Here is a 17,691-nt window from a genome sequence, read left to right on the forward strand (position 1 = left end):
TGAAGTTAAGGAAGCATAGAAACTCCAGAAGAACGTAGATTAAGATAATGGGCAATGTAGTGGCAAATGGAATACGGTGTTAGGAAGTATGCACTTTGGTAGAAGAAACAAAAGCATAGACTAGCTTCTAAATGAAGAGAAGATTTAAAAACCTGAGGTATAAAGGGACTTGGGAGTCCTCTTCCAGATTCTCTAAAAGGTTAATTTGCAGGCTGAGTGGGTGATGAGGAAGTTATTGGGAAGATTGAAGGCAGAGGTTGATGGATTCTTGATTAGTCAAGGCATGAAGCGATAAGGGGAGAAGGCAGGATATTGGGTCTGAGAAGGAAATGGATCTGTCATGATGAAATGGTGGAACAGACTCGATGGGCCAAATGGCCTAATTCTGCTCCTGTATCTTATGGTCTAAACATATTGAATTGCAAAGTGGTCATAGTGTTGCTGAGGTAGTATACTTGGGGCAAGAATCCTTTATTGATTATGGTTCTGCAGGTTAGTTCAAGAACCAAATAGTTGAAGGGAAGTAGCTATTATTGAACTTGGTAGTGTGGGATATGTCCTGCCTAATGAGAGTGAACCTCTGCCTTGTTGAAATAGTGCCTCCTGAAGATACACTGATAATTGGGGGATGTGCTTGTGTGGCAATGGGCTAAGTTCACTACTCACTGGAGCTTGTTGTGTTGTTGTGCATTTAAATTGGCTTACCACACCATAATGCAAGCAGATAAATCCAGCAAATCAAAATGCTGAAAATCCTCGGCTGATCAAGCCACAAGAAACACAGTCTCTACAGATGCTGCCTGACCTGCTGAGTATTTTATGTTTTTATTCTAGGAAAACATAAAGAAAGCGATTGATGAGATGCAGTGTTTATTTTACCTATCATGTTGCACATTTCAGAGTGCTGGGACCAGGATCCTCATATTCGCCCATCTTTTGCCACTATTTTGGAGCAGCTCACTGCTATTGAGTCGACAGTCATAACTGATATGCCGCAGGAGTCCTTCCATTCCATGCAGGATGACTGGAAGATGGAAATACAACAGATGTTTAATGAGCTAAGGACAAAGGAAAAGGTGAGGCCAGTTTACTCTGAAGGAGATTGTTTTTGTTTAAGTGAGGGTCTGAAGCACTCGCTGTACTTCCTTTGTAAGAAGTCCCGTTGTGAGTGTAAGAAAACTGGTGAGATTTTTTTTGCTGAACTCCCCATTGTTTCCTCTTTAATTGGCATCATGACAAAAAAATACAAACTTGCTGGTCACCCGGCTTGTTGTTAACTGTATAAATATGTACCTATAACTAAACCTGATAATTTTATATTTCTCTAGTAATCCTTCTTCAGCCTTTTTTTCAAGACAAATGGGACCCAGACTGTTAACTTACTCCAGATTCCATTGTATAACTTTTCAGTATATTTAGTACAGGTTGAATACCTCTTATCTGAAATTCCAAAATCCAAAAATGTTTTGAGTGCTGATGTGACGTCACAAAAGGAGAATGCCACGTGGCGCGGAGAAGCTGCCTAGGTGGTACACTGGTCTCTGCGCTTCACAGACGGTTCTGAGAAGTGACCCCACATGAACAGAAGTTAATGAAAAATAGAAAACACTGCATAAACCAGAAAGTGAGGGTCTTGATTGTGTATTGAAAGAATGGATTCATCAGCCTCGGAGTGAACATATGCCACTTAACGATATGCTGATCATAAAATAAGCAAAGATCTATCGTGACAAACTGAAGGTAATTGTGAATATTCAACAGGCTGGTTGCAGGAATTTAAGAAAAGGCATGGCAGTAATTTTTTATAGATTTAAAACATTTTGAAGATAAAGAATCTGCTGATCAGCAGAGAAATTCAATGATGTGTTTGTGAAGATTGTTACTGATGGAAGTCTACCAGAACAAGTCTATAATGCTGATTGTTTTTATACCTTACATAAAGAGTGAAATACAATTACAGTGTACTGTAAGCTTTTAATGAAAACACGGCATGGTAGGTGGAGACTGAGAGCCTGCCGTTGTGTGTTGTTCGACAGCTGATTCAGGTATTCTCCCGATCCAGCCATGCTGCTTTTCTGACTCAGAGCACACTGTATTTCCGTGATATTATTGGTATGTAATAACTTTTACTGTTAAGTACATGTGTGTGATGAACACGTGGGAGACAAAGACTGCTGACTGGTAGCACCTGAATTTAGAGCTGGAAATGATGGTGATCCCAAGCATTATATATTCCAAACACTCCGGCCTTGAGCACTTCAGATGAGGGTTGCTCAAACTGTATAACGAAATGAGTACAGGTTTCCCCCGCTATCGAAAGACAGAGTGTTCCTGTGAAATGGTTCATAAGCTGGAATGTCGTAAAATGAAGAAGCAATTGCCATTAAATTATATGGGAAAAATTTGTGAGCGTTCACAGACCCAAAAAATAACCTACCAAATCCTGCCAAATAACACATAAGACCTAAAATAACAGTAACATATAGTAAAAGCAGGAATGATCTGATAAATACACAGCCTATATAAAGTAGGAATACTTTTCTGCAATCAACGCAGTACTGTCTAGCGTAGTGAAAATCTCACGCAAGAGCTCTCAGCAGAAGTACTTTCTCCAGTAACCTTTAACTTTGAAGCTGCCAAATCATGCCAAATCATACCAAATAATACATAAAAATACACAGCCTATATAAAGTAGAAATAATGTACGTACAGTGTAGTTTCACTTACCAGAATCGGGAAGGCAGCAAGCACATTGATGATGGTGTGTTAGGCTGAGTCATCGGAGGTTGGGGTGGTGGGAGGTAGAGAACACTGGGGTGTCATCTCATCGTCGTCTGTTTCCATCAGGGCAGGCAGGTCACCTTCTTCTATGTCTGCCTGCCTCGATGTCAAAGGTCGAGGTTCGTCCTCTGCTGTGGCTGATGTGGAAGGCTTGAAAAACGACGATATGCTTGACTGCTTAGCCTCGCGTGCTTTTCTATCATACAGTTCTTTGTAAGCACTCAAACCATCCTGCAAATATGCTCTAAACCTACGTACCCTTTCAAAATACTTTTCTGCAATCATTGCAACGTTGTCAATCGCAGCGAAAATCCCACGCAATTGCTTCACGTTCAGTTCCTGGATGACTTCACTTTCGCTACTGCATTCAGTTTCGATAGTAATCCTTCCCTCTTCATCAGCTCTTCATTTGTCAGTTCTTGGTCATGAGATGCCAAAACCTCTTCAACATCATCTTCGTCAACTTCCACAAACCCTTAGCCAAACTCACTATGTCCTTACATCGTTCACCACGATCGAAACGCTTAATTATGTCTAGTTTTATGCTAAGTGTAACACCCTGACGCGCTTTTTTAGGCTTTTCCGATACATTAGAACTCACCTTGCTAACAGATGCTCAAAATAAATCGATATAAAGCACAGATGCTCACAGGCATAGGTGGCTTTAGCTATGTTTCACCCGTTTCAACTGAAACGGGCTCCGCCCTCCCAGGTGCCCCCGACTGACATGCAAAAATTTAATGCACAGCTCCCAGACGCCACAATATTCTCCTGGTGGCCAGTCGAACCACCGGTGGGCGCTCGCTGACTGACACCTGAGAAAATACTGTAAACATTGCTCCTAGCTAAGAAGGCTACTTTTCAATGAGAGGAAAATGAAACGCTCCTATGTTATTGGTGCTGAAAAACGGAAAATATTAGACAACAAAACAAAACGTCTAACGAGTCTCCAAAAAGTTACATCTTTCTTTGGTCCAGCATCTGTAAAAGGCCCGCCGACTGCAGTTGCTGCTGTACCATCGCCACAGCATGGGGCTGCAGTGCCAAGTGACAGTGTAAGCGGTACAGGAGATGTTGATAATCAGAGCAATGAAAATGAGAAGAACAATTCTACTCAAACAGATGGTGATAATGATGGCCAAACTTTGTTTGACAAGCACTACAGCATGATGACAGTCCTACAACTGAGACAGGAGAGGGAGATGCCACCACCAGCACACCAGACAGAGAGAAAGCCCCACTAACATTCACAGAGACCGATCCGGCACGTTGGCCAACGCATATTACCAGTGAGCAACGGATCGACGTTGTTAGGAGAGGTCCCGTTCAGTTAGAGGACATTAACTTTCCACAGAGCCAATCACGCCGTCATTTTACCAAGGACAGATACCTTATGAAGATGAAGAATGGAGAAACCATTCGTAGGTCATGGTTAGTGTACTCAGAATCATCTGATTCAATCTTCTGTTTCTGCTGTACCCTATTTGGCAAGCAAAATCACAGTCTCACTTGCGGAGGTTTCAGAGTGTGGGAGCAACTCACTCTCACACTCCAGGATCACGAGAAGTCAAATGCGCAGCGTGCCAACATGGAGAGCTGGCGCGAGCTGGAAATGCGCTTAAGAATGCACAGTGCCATTGACAGCACGTACCAAGAAATGCAATTGCTGGAAATAACACTGGAATGACGCCATGAAGAGGTTCATTGCCATAGTCTGTCACCCTGCAGAACGAAACCTTGCTTTCCGTGGCCACAATTCCACACTACAGGAACCAAACAATGGGAACTTTCTAGGTCTGGTGGAGCTGCTTGCCGAGTTCGACCCAGTGACGAGCGAACATGTCAGACGAGCTGAGGAAAAAGAGATTGCTGACCACTACATGGGGAAAACCATACAGAATGAGTTAACACACTGGAAGCGATAACAGAGAGAGTAAAACAATCACGTTACTACTCGGTGATAATGGGCTGCGCCACTGACGCTGCACACATGGAGCAGCTCTCTGTGTCACTGCGCATTGTCACATGCCAAGTAAATGTGGGAGCTACTGTTAGTGAGCATTTTGTCGGTTTCCTACCAGTGCTTGACACAACAGGTGCAGGCCTGACCGACGTTTTCTTAACGCAGATGGAGAAGTTAGGATTAGATATCTCAAAATGCAGGGGGCAGGCATATGATAACGGGAGCAATATGCGGGGGAAAATAGCGGGGTGCAGAAGAGGGTGCTAGAAATTAACAAAAAAGCACTGTTCATGCCATGCGCCAGCCACATCCTAAACCTAGTCATTGTCGATGCTGCAAAATCAACAGTGGTACTAATATTTCGTGATCTCCCTTTTAAAGTAGTCCATAATCAATTTACTTATCTTGGAATTACAGTCACAAGGAAGTTTAAAGATCTCTTTTGTGAAAACTTTGTCAATCTTTTATATGCTACAAAACAGAGTCTGGTACAATGGTCACCTCTATCTATGTCCTTGGTAGGTCGTATCAATGTTGTCAAAATGTATGTTCTCCCCAAATTTTTATACTTATTTCAATCTATCCCAATTTTTATTCCTAAATCTTTTTTTGATTCCTTAGACTCTATTATTTTGTCATATCTGTGGCAGAATAAGCGCTCTAGAACTAATAAAATCCACCTCCAAAAATCTAAAAAAGAGGGTGGCATGGCTTTACCTAACTTTCGCTTATATTACTGGGCAGCTAATTAACGTTGTGCTGCCTTCTGGTCTTTCTTCCACGGTCAACCTGAGTGCCCTAACTGGGTGGCAATGGAGTTGAGCTCCACTAAAGAATTATCTATATCTGCACTTCTTGGCTCTGCACTCCCTAGCAGTCTGCCCAGATCAATAGCTAATCCTCTGGTTAGACACACTTTGCGTATATGGGCTCAGTTCAGGAAATGCTATGGTTTCCAGGGGTTTTCCGTCTCTAGCCCTGTCGCACATAATCACCTTTTTTTACCTACCACGTTCGATTCAGCATTCCATGTTTGGTACAGGAAGGGCATTAGACATTTTGAAGATCTCTTCATTGATAATCGCTTCGCTTCTTTTCAACAGCTCTCTGTTAAGTTCAACCTGCCTAACGCTCACTTTTTCAGATATCTCCAAATCCGACACTTTACTGCTCCTTTAATTCCTAACTTTCCTGAAATGCCTGCGAAAAATGCTATGGACCTATTTCTTTCCATTAATCCACTAGGTAAAGGTTTAATTTCAATTATCCAAGATAAATTAGCAGCCTTACGACGGGCCCCTGTGGATAAAATTAAAATGGCCTGGGAGCAGGATTTAAATATCTCCTTATCCGAGGAGAGCTGAGATTCAGTTCTCAAATCGGTTAACTCAACCTCTCTTTGTGCTCGCCATTGTCTCTTACAGTTTAAAATTATTCATAGAGCCCATATGTCTAAATCTAAACTATCTCGATTCTACCCTGGCATTAGTCCGCTCTGTGATAAATGCAAGAGGGGCGTGGCCTCTCTCATCCATATGTACTGGTTCTGTCCTAGCTTGGAGAAATTCTGGAAAGATGTCTTCACTACATTATCGGGTATTCTGAATCAGCACCTAGAACCTAACCCCTTAATTGCTCTGTTCGGTTTTTGGGGCGAGACAGATTTATGTCTGGGTCCGACCAAATGCCGAATACTATCCTTTGCCTCTCTCTTGGCGAGACGCTTGATCCTCCTTAGATGGAGAGATGTTGCCCCGCCCACTCATGCGCAATGGTTTAACGACATTATGGCCTGCTTGGACCTCGAAAAAATCCATTATTCAGTTCTCAATTCGGATTTAAAGTTCCATAAGGTCTGGGGGCCTTTTATCGAGTACTTTCATAACCTTCCTCTTGACTAGGGTTTTTTTTTCTTTTCGGTCCCTTGCTTTCAGCTCCCTTTTTTTTTCTGGTAGTAGGCATTATTATCCTCTGTTGCTAAGTGTATTCACAGTCTGGGAGTTTGACTGTCCGGACTTATACTCTCTATATTGTGTGGTGGTTGGTCTGGAATTGTTGTTTTTTTCTTGTGTTGTGGGGTTTGGGGAGGACACTAAGCTCACTTGTCTTTAATTTAGGTGCTTTTTTGTTAAATTCTCTTCCTTTGTAGCATATTGTTATTGTATGCTTAACCTTGCTCTGTATTAATGCTCCTCATTGGGATTTGGGGTTTTTAATTTTGTAAAATGTTTTGAAAAACTAATTAAAAAATTTTAAAAAATAAAAATAAAAACAAATCAACAGTGGAGTCTGTGAGCTTCTTTGGGGTGCTGCAATCTCTATACACACGATTCAGCTCATCGACACAGAGATGGGAGCTTTTCAAGGAGAATGTGCCACAGATGACCCTCAAGGCCATATCCAACACACGATGGGAGTGCCGCGTGGAAACTGTGAAAGTCCTGCGCTACCAGCTTCCCGATGTTGGCAAGGCGCTCCTGTCACTAATTGAACATGCCACACAGAAAGGTGACAGTGAAACCACATCTGCAGCCAGAGGCCTAGAACAGGAGATCATGTCATGGAAATTCCTGCTGACTGTTATCATCTGGTACAACGTTTTACATGAGGTGAATTGTGTCAGCAAGCTGCTCCAGAGTCCACAAGTGGGAAATTTCTCAAGGAATACAGAGAGAACGGCCTTTCATCCACCCAAACATATTTCACTCCAAATATGTATAGGGGATTAGGCGACATTTCAACAAATTGTAATTTCTCTCTCCCGCTTGCGTCCCCTCTCTCTCTCTCTCTCACTCTCCTCCTGTTCGCTCTCCGAGCCTTACGTGAGCTGTCCATGGTGCTGAAAGAGCGTGCAAGGCAGTTTGTTGTAACCTTCCAGTAGTTAACTTTCAGACACTGTTCATTGAATAAATAAAGTGTGAATTTTCATTAAATATGACATTGCTTTTGTTATTAATTTAGAGGGAAATTGTTTAAGCTGTTCTTATGTCAGCTGATACCTAACACATAGTGCCATTCAGCGCAGACTAGTTGCTGAAAAGGGCGAGGCTTCTCACTCCAAAGCAAAAAATGTCATTGTTTCAGTTTTTAATTAAGAGAATCGTTTGGATTATGTTGAGCTGTCTGTCCATTATGCTGAAAGTGCCATATAATGTATCAACGTTTAAGTTGGAAATTATACCATTATTGATGCAAACCAACTTGAATATTCGCTTTTTTTTTGGGAAGCGGGGGGTAGGGCTCCACATTAACTCTTGAAATGGGCCCCCAGATGCTTAAGGCCGCCTATGCTCACAGGCACGTGTTTCAGCAATGGCGGCTAGAATGCAGTTCCGGGGGAGGCACTTGGCTGCTACCTTTTTTCATAAAAGCGAAAACGCTTTGATTAGTGAAAACAGGTAACTAATATAGGTCTTTCGTAACAGCAAAGTGTCGTAAAGCGAATGTTCAAAAAACGGGGGCCACCTGTGTTGGGAAATTATATTTTATTTTCTAAAATACTAATTTCATTGACTGAGCGTACATCACCAAGGACGCCCATCATTCAGGCCGTGCTCTCTTCTTGCTGCTGACATCAGGAAAAAGGTACAGGAGCCTCAAGCCCCACACCACTAGTTCAGGAAGAGTTATTACCCTTCATCCATCAGAACCAGAGGGGATAACTTTACTCGATTATTTCTGAACTGTCCCTACAACATTTGGACTCACTTTCAAGGACTCTTCTTCTCATGTTCTCAATATTTATTGTTTGTTTATTATTATCATCTTTTCTCTTTTCATATTTGCACAGTTGTCTTGCACACTGGTGTTTGTCCATCTTGTTGGGTGCGGTCTTCATTAATTCTATCATGTTTCTTTGCATTTGCTTTGAATGCCAACAAAACAACGAATCTCAGGGTTGAACATGGTGACATATATGTGCTTTGATAATAAATTTACTTTGAACTTTGAAATGTTACTGTTGTTAGATTATAGGACACAAATAGAATTAGTCCCATCGAGTCTACTCTGCCATTTCATCATGCCTGATTTATTTTCCCTCTCAACCCCATTCTCCTGCCTTTGACTCCCTTTAATAATCAAGAACCTATTAACCTTTGCTTGAAATATGATCTATGACGTGGCTTCCACAGCCATCTGTGGCAGTGATCCAGCACCCATCGTTGTTTGAACCAGTGTGGCTGAAGGGCAGGCTCATGGTGTAGATTGCTTGGTACTGATGACTCATTTTCATCAATGATGGTAGACCTTAGGTCATCAGGTTCTCAGGTGTTATTTTGTGTTTTCAATTTGCTTTTATCTGGGCATTTTGAGCTACTTATCATAGTGTCATAGAAAAGTACAGCACAGAAACAGGCCCTTCAGTCCATCTAGTCCATGCCAAACCATTTGAACTGCCTAATCCCACCGACCTGCACCACAGTGCTCCATACCCCTATCATCCATGTACCCTATCCAAACTTCTCTTAAACGTTGAAACCAAGCTCACGTGCACCACATGTGCTGACAGCTCGTTCCACACTGAGTGAGAAAGTTTCACCTCTTGTTCCCCTTAAAGCTTTTCACTCTTAACTCATTACTTCTAGCTGTAGTCCCACCCAACCTCAGTGGAAAATGTCTGCTCACATTTACCCTATCTATAACCCCTCATAATTTTGTATACCTCTATCTTCTACGTTCCAAGGAATAAAGTCCTAACCTATTCAGTCTTTCCTTATAACTTGGGTCCTGCAGACCCGGCAACATCCTTGTACTCCTTCAACTTTATTGACATCTTTCTTGTTGATAGGTAACCAAAGCTGTATGCGATTCTCCAAAGTAGGCCTCAACAATATCTTATACAATTTCAACATAACATCCCATCTCCTGTGCTCAATACTTTGATTAATGTGCCAAAAGCTTTCTTTACGACACTACCTACCTATGCTGCCACTTTCAATCAATTGTGGACCTGTATTCCCAGATTCCTTTACCCGCTGCACTCCTCAGTGCCGGACCGTTCACTGTGTAAGACCTACCCTGGTTGGTCATACCGAAGTGCAAAACCTCGCACGTGTCTGCATTAAATTGCATCCACCATTTCTCAGCCCATTTTCCAACTGAGATGCAACCATCCACTACCACTCTGGCTCCAACCACAAACCTTCATGCAGAACCTTGTCAAAGGCCTTGCCAAAATCCCTGTAAACAACATCCACCAGCCTATAATTTCCCAGCTTATTTATAGAACCTTTTTTAAACAGTGGAACAGCATTAGCCATCCTCCAGTCCCTCACCTGTTGCGGAGCGTGATTTAAGTATCTCTGCTAGGGCCCCTACAATTTCTGCACTTGCCTCCCACAAGGGTCCGAGGTAACATCTTGGCAGGCTCTGGCAACCCACCATAATTTGCCTCAAGACAGCAAACGCCTCCTCTGTAATCTGTGAAGGGTCTGTAACGTTCCTGCTGCTTATCCGTCTCCTGTGTAAATACAGATGCAAAAAATAATCTAAAGGAGTAATTTGTGATACAGGTCTGATTACTGCAGGGCCCCAGACACTTCACCAGCGTATCTACTGGAGCAGTCTCTTTTGTCCGATGCTCCCAATGAGATCCCCTGTACATGGGTGAGACCCGTCACAAGTTGGGGGACTGTATCATCAGGCACCTCTGCTCCATCTGCCTCAAGCAGGACGTTGGGTGGCCAAACATTTGAATTCTGATTCCCATTCCTGTTCTAATGTGTGTTGGTCCATGGCTTCCTCTTGTGCCAAGATGAGGCCACCCTCTGGGTGGAGGAGCAACACCTTAAATCCTGTCAGGGTAGCCTTGAACTTGATGACATGAATATCGATTTCTCCTTCTGAGAAACAAGTTCCCCTCCCCTTCCTCTATTCTCCACTCTGACCTTTACTTCTTCTCACCTGCCTATTACTTTCCCCTGGGTCCCCTCTTCCTTCCCTTTCTCCCATGGTCCACTCTCCTCTCCTATCAGATTCCTTCTTCGCCAGCCCTTGACTCTTCCCACCCACTGGCTTCATTCATTGTCTTCCAATTAGCCTTCTTCTTTCTCCCCCCCCCCCCCCCCCCCCGCCGTCTTTTTATGCTGGAATTTTCCCCCTTCCTTCTCAGTCCTGATGAAGGGTCTCAGCCTGAAATGTCGACTGTTTATTCATTTTCATAGATGCTGCCTGACCTGCCAGGTTCCTCCAGCATTTTGTGTGTGTTGTTATTGTAGATGAAGTTACTGTACACAACTTTGAAACATTGTTTTGGTTTATTGATATCAATGTACGTAAACCCAATGACAATGTTGTAAATGTTGTCACATTGTGTGTCCTTTTTGTTTTTCTGCTCCTTGAGTTTTTATTTATTCATCCCATGCCTATGTTACATTAAGATTCACATCCTAAAACTCAGTATGGTTTTGCCTACCTGCAACTCTGGACATTCCAGTTTCTGAAATCGTACATTTTTGGAATGTGCCTTGTTTTGATTACTACTGTTTCAGCTACCTAAGCTCACTATTTGGGAATTCTCTTGCAAATCTCTGTCCTCCATCTTTTAATCTTGCTTTTAAACTCTTCTGTCAGTGCTGTTCTGTGCTGATCTGACTACCAGGTTTAATAAGACTTGATAGAAGTGTACAAGGCAAAAAGAGACATACTGTAGATTGAGTGGATAGCCGGAGACTTTTTCCCAGGGTGGAATTGGCTATTGTGAAAGGGCACAATTGTAAGATGATGTGGGGGATGGGAATATCAGTGATAGGTGAGTGGTGGTAAAGGCAGATACATTAGGGGCATTTAAGAAACTCTTAAATAGGCACATGGAGGGAATGGTTAGATTTATCTTAGAATAGGTTAAAAGTTAGCACTTGCAAGGATAAGTGCCGGGAGGGATGAATGCAAAAGGGGGAAGGAGCAATCACCGTGGAAAGGTGGGGAGGGTAATACATTTGGTGGTAAGATCCCTTTGGAGAAGGCGGAAGTCTTTGAAGGATAATGCGTTGGATGCCGAGGCTCATGGGGTGGTAGGTAAGGACAAGAGGAACTCTATCACTGTTAAGGTGGTAGGAAGATGGGTTGAGCACGGATATTCAGGAAATGGAGGAAATGAGGGTGAAGGCAGTGTCAATGGTGAAGGAAGGGAGATTTTGTTCTTTGAAGGAGGAGGATATCTCTGATGTCCTGGAAAGGAAAGCCTCATCCTGAGAACAGATGCGGCAGAGACAGGAGAATTGAGAAAAAGGTATAGCATTTTTACATGAGACAGGTGGGAAGAGGTATAGTCAAGAGAACTGGGAATCAGTAGGTTTATAAAAGATGTTGATCAACAGTTTGTCAACAGGGGTGGAGACAGAGAGATCGAGCAAGGGGAGAGAGGTGTCAGAAATGGTCCAAGTGAATTTAAGGGCAGGGTGGAAGTTGGGGGCAAAGTTGACAAGCTCGGCATGTGTGCATGAGGCAGCACCAATGCAGTTGTCAACATAGCAGAGGAAGAGCTGGGGAGCATCACCAGCTTGCAACATGGACTGTTCTACGTAACTAGTGAAGAGCCAGGCTACCCCTCAAGTTTGGAGAAAGTGGTGGGAGCCAATTGAAGAAGTGTTGAGGATAAGGACCAGACGAAGGATAGTGGTGGTGGAGGAGAACTGGTTGGTTCCTTTATTGAGAAAGAAGTGGAGAACTTTAAGGCTTTCATGATGGGGGATAGATGTGTATAGGGACTGAACAGCCATGGTGAAAATGAGGCGGTCAGGGCCAGGGAATAGGAAGTTAGAGGAGACCAGGGGCATGAGAAGTGTCACACATGTAGGTGGGAAGGAGCTGAGCCAAGGGGGATTGAATGGAGTTGAGGTATGAGAACATGAGTTCAGTGGGACAGGAGCAGGCAGACACAACAGGCCTACCCAGTACCTCAGCTGTGGTCTAACCAAAGTTTTATAAATTAATATTATAAACTCCAAGCTCATGTATTCTGTACCCTGGTTAATGAAGGTCAGCGTCATGTATGCTGTCTTCAGCTCTTCCTCTTGCTATTACCATTGGGGAGGAAATACAGGACTTGAAGACCCACATTCAACATTTTAGGAACAGCTTCTTCCTCTCTGCCATCAGATTTCTGAATGGTCCACAAACACTATGTCACTCACTGTTCCTCTTTTGCACTGTTTATTTCTTGTAACTTACAGTAATTTTTTTGTATCACACTGTACTGTCACAAAATAACAAAGTTCATGACATATGTCACTGATAGTAAAACTGACTCTGATTAACACACACAATGCGGGAGGAACTCAGCAAGTCAGGCAGTATCTATGGAGGCGACTCAGCCTGAAACAGCGACGGTTTATTTCCCTCTATACATGCTACCTGACCTGTTGAGGTCCTCCAGCATTTTGTGTTTCCAACATCTGCAGAATCTCTTGTGTTTCTGATTCTGATTATCAACGTATGCTGCCACCTTTTGGGAATTTATGGAATACTTATTAGGGTCCTACCATTCATTATCTCATTAGATCCTCCAAAATGCTTCACCTTGCACTGAAAGGGATTAAATTCCAGTTACAATTACTCTTCTCATCTTACCAACTGGTCAGTAGCATCCTATAGCCTAAGACACCATCAATAACACCGTCAATTGCTGTGACATAGGTGAAGGGAAATACAATGTTAGCATTCGTTTCAAAAGTGCTAGAACATGAAAGCAAGCATGTAATGCTGAGGTTTATAAGGCATTGGTCAGACTGCATTTGGGGTATTATGAGCAGGTTTGTGCCCCTTGGATGTAAAAAGAAAGGATGTGTGGGTATTGGAGAGGGTCCAGTAGAGGTTCACGAGAAAGATAGGGTTAACACATGAGGAGGCACTTGGCCTGTACTTGCTGGAGTTTAGAAGAATGGGGGGGGGGGGGGGGGGGGGGGTTGTCTCATTGAAACCTACCAAATATTGAAAGGCCTAGATAGAGGAAATGTGGAGAAGATTTTTCCAATAGTGAAAATCTGTGATTAGACCCCAGAGTAGAAGGATGTCCCTTTAGAATGGAAATGAGGATGAATTTCTTCAGTCAGAGGGTTACGAATCTGTGGAAGCCAAGTCATTGGGTCTTTCTCAAGCAGAGGTTGATAGGTTCTTGATTTGTGAAGATGCCAAAGGTTACAGGGAGAAGGCAGGAGAATGGGGCTGATGGGGACAATAAATCAGCCATGGTGGAGCAGACTCGATGGGCCAAATGGTCTGATTCTACTCCCCTGTCTTATGGTCTTATTGGACATCTACAGACTTACTGATCATATCACCTATAGTAGATTATTATCCAAATTGAGGTATTTTAACAAACAGCAAGAGTCTCAGCACCGATCCTGTGGCACATTATTGGTCTCAGGCTTCTAATCACAAAATCAACCCTCTGTCTCCTATTAACAAGCCAAATTTTTGATCCCGTGAGCTCTAACATTAGTCTTGTTGGTGACACCCTTGTCAAAGGCTTTACTGCGGTTCTCTGCAAGTTGTCCTTCAGAGTTTTTTCTCAGTGCATCATTGTCATGAGTAATCTAGACTTGGCAGTGATCCCTCTAACTTCATCCTGTTGTGTTTGCTAGGAGTTGCGATCACGGGAGGAGGAGCTGACCAGGGCTGAGTTGCAGCAGAAGTCCCACGAGGAGCTACTGAAACGACGGGAGCAGCAGCTGGTGGAACGGGAAATCGATGTGCTGGAGCGCGAACTAAATATTCTTATCTTCCAGTTGAACCAAGAGAAACCAAAAGTGAAGAAAAGAAAAGGCAAGTTCAGGAAAAACCGGCTAAAGCTAAAAGATGGAAACCGAATCAGCTTGCCTTCAGGTACGGAGCTAAAACCTTGGGTGTGTGCAAGGGCGATAATCATACCAAGCTAAACTGGAACTAGACTAATTCTAAACGTCTTTAATATTCAACTGAAAAACTTTTTTAAAAATTGAGTTTCCATTACTAACCACAGTTTAATCTCTACAGAGAAGCAATGTGAATGTGTTTATTTATAAAAATCTTTCTAAAATGTAGCTCTATAAAATCCTGGTTAAAACACTTGGAATATTGTGTTCAGTTGTGGCTGCCTCATTATAGGAAGGATGCAGAGACTTGAGAGAGGGTCCGGAGACATACCAGGATGCTATCTGAATTAGGGAGCATGTCTACTTGAGCAAGCTGGTCCTTTTTCACTTTGGAGCCATGGGAAAAGGAGTGGTGACTTTGTTAGAGATGTACAAAATGATAAGAGGCATAAATAGAGTGAACAGTCAAAACTTTTCCCCAGAGCAGCAGTGGCTGATATGAGGGGGCATAATGTCAAGGTGATTGAAGGAAAGTATGGGGAGATGTCATAGACAGTTTTTCTACACAGAGAGTGATGAGTGCTTGGAATGTACTACCAGAGGTAGTGGTAAAGGGAGATACATTAGGGACGTGGGTGATAGAAAACTGTAGGGATACGTGGGAGTGAAGGTTAGATTGATCTGCGCCTGTACTGTTCTGTGTTCTGTTTCACTTTCCTGATATACATCCTCCCCAGCTTACAAACCTGTGCACATGTGTACGAGGGTTTGGGAGATGGGCAGGAAGAACTAGCCAGCAGTTGTGGGGCTCAGAGTGACTGTTCTTGCTGTTAGTTTGCCCATGAAGAATACATTAATGCCCATTCTACGAATCCAGTATCATTATCAGCCGGAGAAAACGCAGGCTAAATTTGTTAATGTCAGCTTTAAGAATGGCAAAATAAAATTTGAAATGCATCTCCAGATTGTCTGTTCCTGTTTCTGGTGGCACGGTAGGGTAGCCCTGTTACAGCACCAGCAATCCGGGTTAGTTCTGCTGTTGTCTGTCAGGAGTTTGTATGTTCTCACTGTGGGTTTCCTCTGGGTGCTCTGGTTTCCTCCCACACTCCAAAGACATGCAGGTTGGTAGGTTAATGTTCACATGGGTGTAATTGGGCATTGTGGGCCGATGGTTTGTTACTGTACTGTGTATCTAATCTCTATGTGACAACCCACCTCTGTTGTACGGGAATTCAGTTCGCAGCCACGTTTCTGACTTTTCAGGTTATGAACCATGCACGAGAAGGAAACGCGGTGACAGTCTGGGGAAGACCTGTATTGTGACCTCTAATCCAGGTAGTTTTGTGCATCCTATGACATTTCACTTCATTATGAATTGGTAGATTTTCAACACAAGATCACCGTCCAGGCATCTCCAACGCTTGACAAGCGGAAAAGCTTGAATGGCAGCAGCTGCAGTCCGCCAAGCAGCCCCACCATCATCCCACGCCTCAGAGCTATACAGCGTAAGTAGAGTTTCATCTGTTATCTAACCCTCTTGTGTTTCAACTGGTTCATCGTTGGATCAAATTTTACTGAAGAGAAATGAAAGAATTGGACAACACACACAAAATGGAATTCAGTAAGTCAGTCAGTATCTTTGGAGGGGAATATACAGCTGCTTGACCTGCTGAGTTCCTGCAGCAGTGTGTGTGTGCGTGCGTGCGTGTTGCTCAAGATTTCTAGCATCTGTAAATTGGGGGACCCCTTCGTCAAGCACCTTGCACCATCCGTCACAAGTGGGACTACCTTTTGGCCAGCATTTTAATTCCCATTCCCATCCAACATGTTGGTCGGTGCCAAGATGAGGGCACCATTAAGGTGGAGGAGCAACACCTTATATTCCATCTAGGTAGCCTCTAACCTGATGGAATGAATATCAATTTCTCCTTCCAGTGAACAAATCCTTCCCCTCCCCCCAGCATTTCTCTATTCCCCATTCTGACTTTTTATTTCTCACCTGAATACTCCCTCTCTTCCTTCCCTTTCTCCTGTGGTGTACTCTCTTCTCTTATTAGATTCTTTCTTCTCCAGCCCTTGATTTTTTCCCACCTGCCTGGCTTCATCTATCACCGTCCAGCAGGCCTTGTTCCCTCTTCTCAACTTTTTATTCTGGCATCTTCCTTATCAGTCGTGAAGAAAGGCCTTGCCCTGAAGCGTCAACTGCTTACTCCTTTCCGTAGATGCTGCTTGACCTGCTGAGTTCCTCCAGCATTTTGTGCGTATTGCTTTGGGTTTCCAGCATCTGCAGGCGTTCTTGTGTTTATGATCTGCAAGAGTCTCTAGTGCTTTGTGTTCATTTTCCTTAACTTCTCTATAAAAAAAATCATCCTAAGGTTATTTCTTTCCGTAGATGCTGACTGACCTGCTGAGTTCTTCCAGCATTTTGTGAGTGTTGCTCTGGATTTCCAGCATCTGCAGTTTCTCTTGTGTTTCAGCTTTGGTTTAACCTTCTCTAACTGAAAGGTTCCCGTTCCCTCTGATTAATCACCCCCTTTGGTGTCCTTTCACTAGCAACTAGTTTGGGATTAGAACCTTGCTGGTGACTGATACTCTTTATTATGTTATTTCTGTCATCTTTTGCTTTTCTCCCTCCACTTTGCATTGCAGAAAAGAATTGTAGTGGAAAACCTTTCACATCTATCGCCAAACATGGTTGTGACATCATGCCTTAAACCCTAAGCAGTAAAAATAATGAGAATTCCCGTTTTCATGCCAGACCGAAACTGTCTATTCTGATGTACTCTGCAAACTGTAAACCATGTTAACTGCAGCATTTGGTGTGTAGACATAGAGCCCGGAGATCGTTTGTTCATTTCTGCTGATTTGGACTTAAAATCTGTTTGGAGACTCAAAATTGCTGACTGAACACTCAAAATGCTGGAGGAGCTCAACGGGTCAGGCAGCATCGATGGAGAGGAATAAGCAGTCGATGTTTTAGATGAGAGCCTTCAGCTGCAAACACAACAATGAAGTTGGTAAAATTGGATCAGAGTACTGCGCTGCACTGTACACTCCTGCCTGACTTACTGAGTTCCTCCTGCAATCTGTGTGTGTCAGTGCACAAGCACACGTGTGCACAGGTGCAATGTAAAGCTTACTTGTAGCAGCGTC

The 17,691-nt window shown here is 43.2% G+C and overlaps 1 protein-coding gene across 2 annotated transcripts in view; it reads left to right on the top strand.

Moving 5' to 3' along the window:
* Positions 1-17,691, top strand: part of LOC140730861 (mitogen-activated protein kinase kinase kinase 21-like) — a 146,345-nt gene that overhangs the window by 103,548 nt on the left and 25,106 nt on the right. For both annotated transcript variants that reach the window (XM_073051830.1, XM_073051831.1), the window contains exons 4-6: positions 901-1,076; positions 14,329-14,569; positions 15,921-16,043. In XM_073051830.1, coding sequence (XP_072907931.1) covers positions 901-1,076; positions 14,329-14,569; positions 15,921-16,043 — 540 coding nt within the window. The remainder of the gene's footprint in view (positions 1-900; positions 1,077-14,328; positions 14,570-15,920; positions 16,044-17,691) is intronic.

Source organism: Hemitrygon akajei, chromosome 7 (assembly GCF_048418815.1).
Source record: "Hemitrygon akajei chromosome 7, sHemAka1.3, whole genome shotgun sequence".
Taxonomy (NCBI): Eukaryota; Metazoa; Chordata; class Chondrichthyes; order Myliobatiformes; family Dasyatidae; genus Hemitrygon; species Hemitrygon akajei.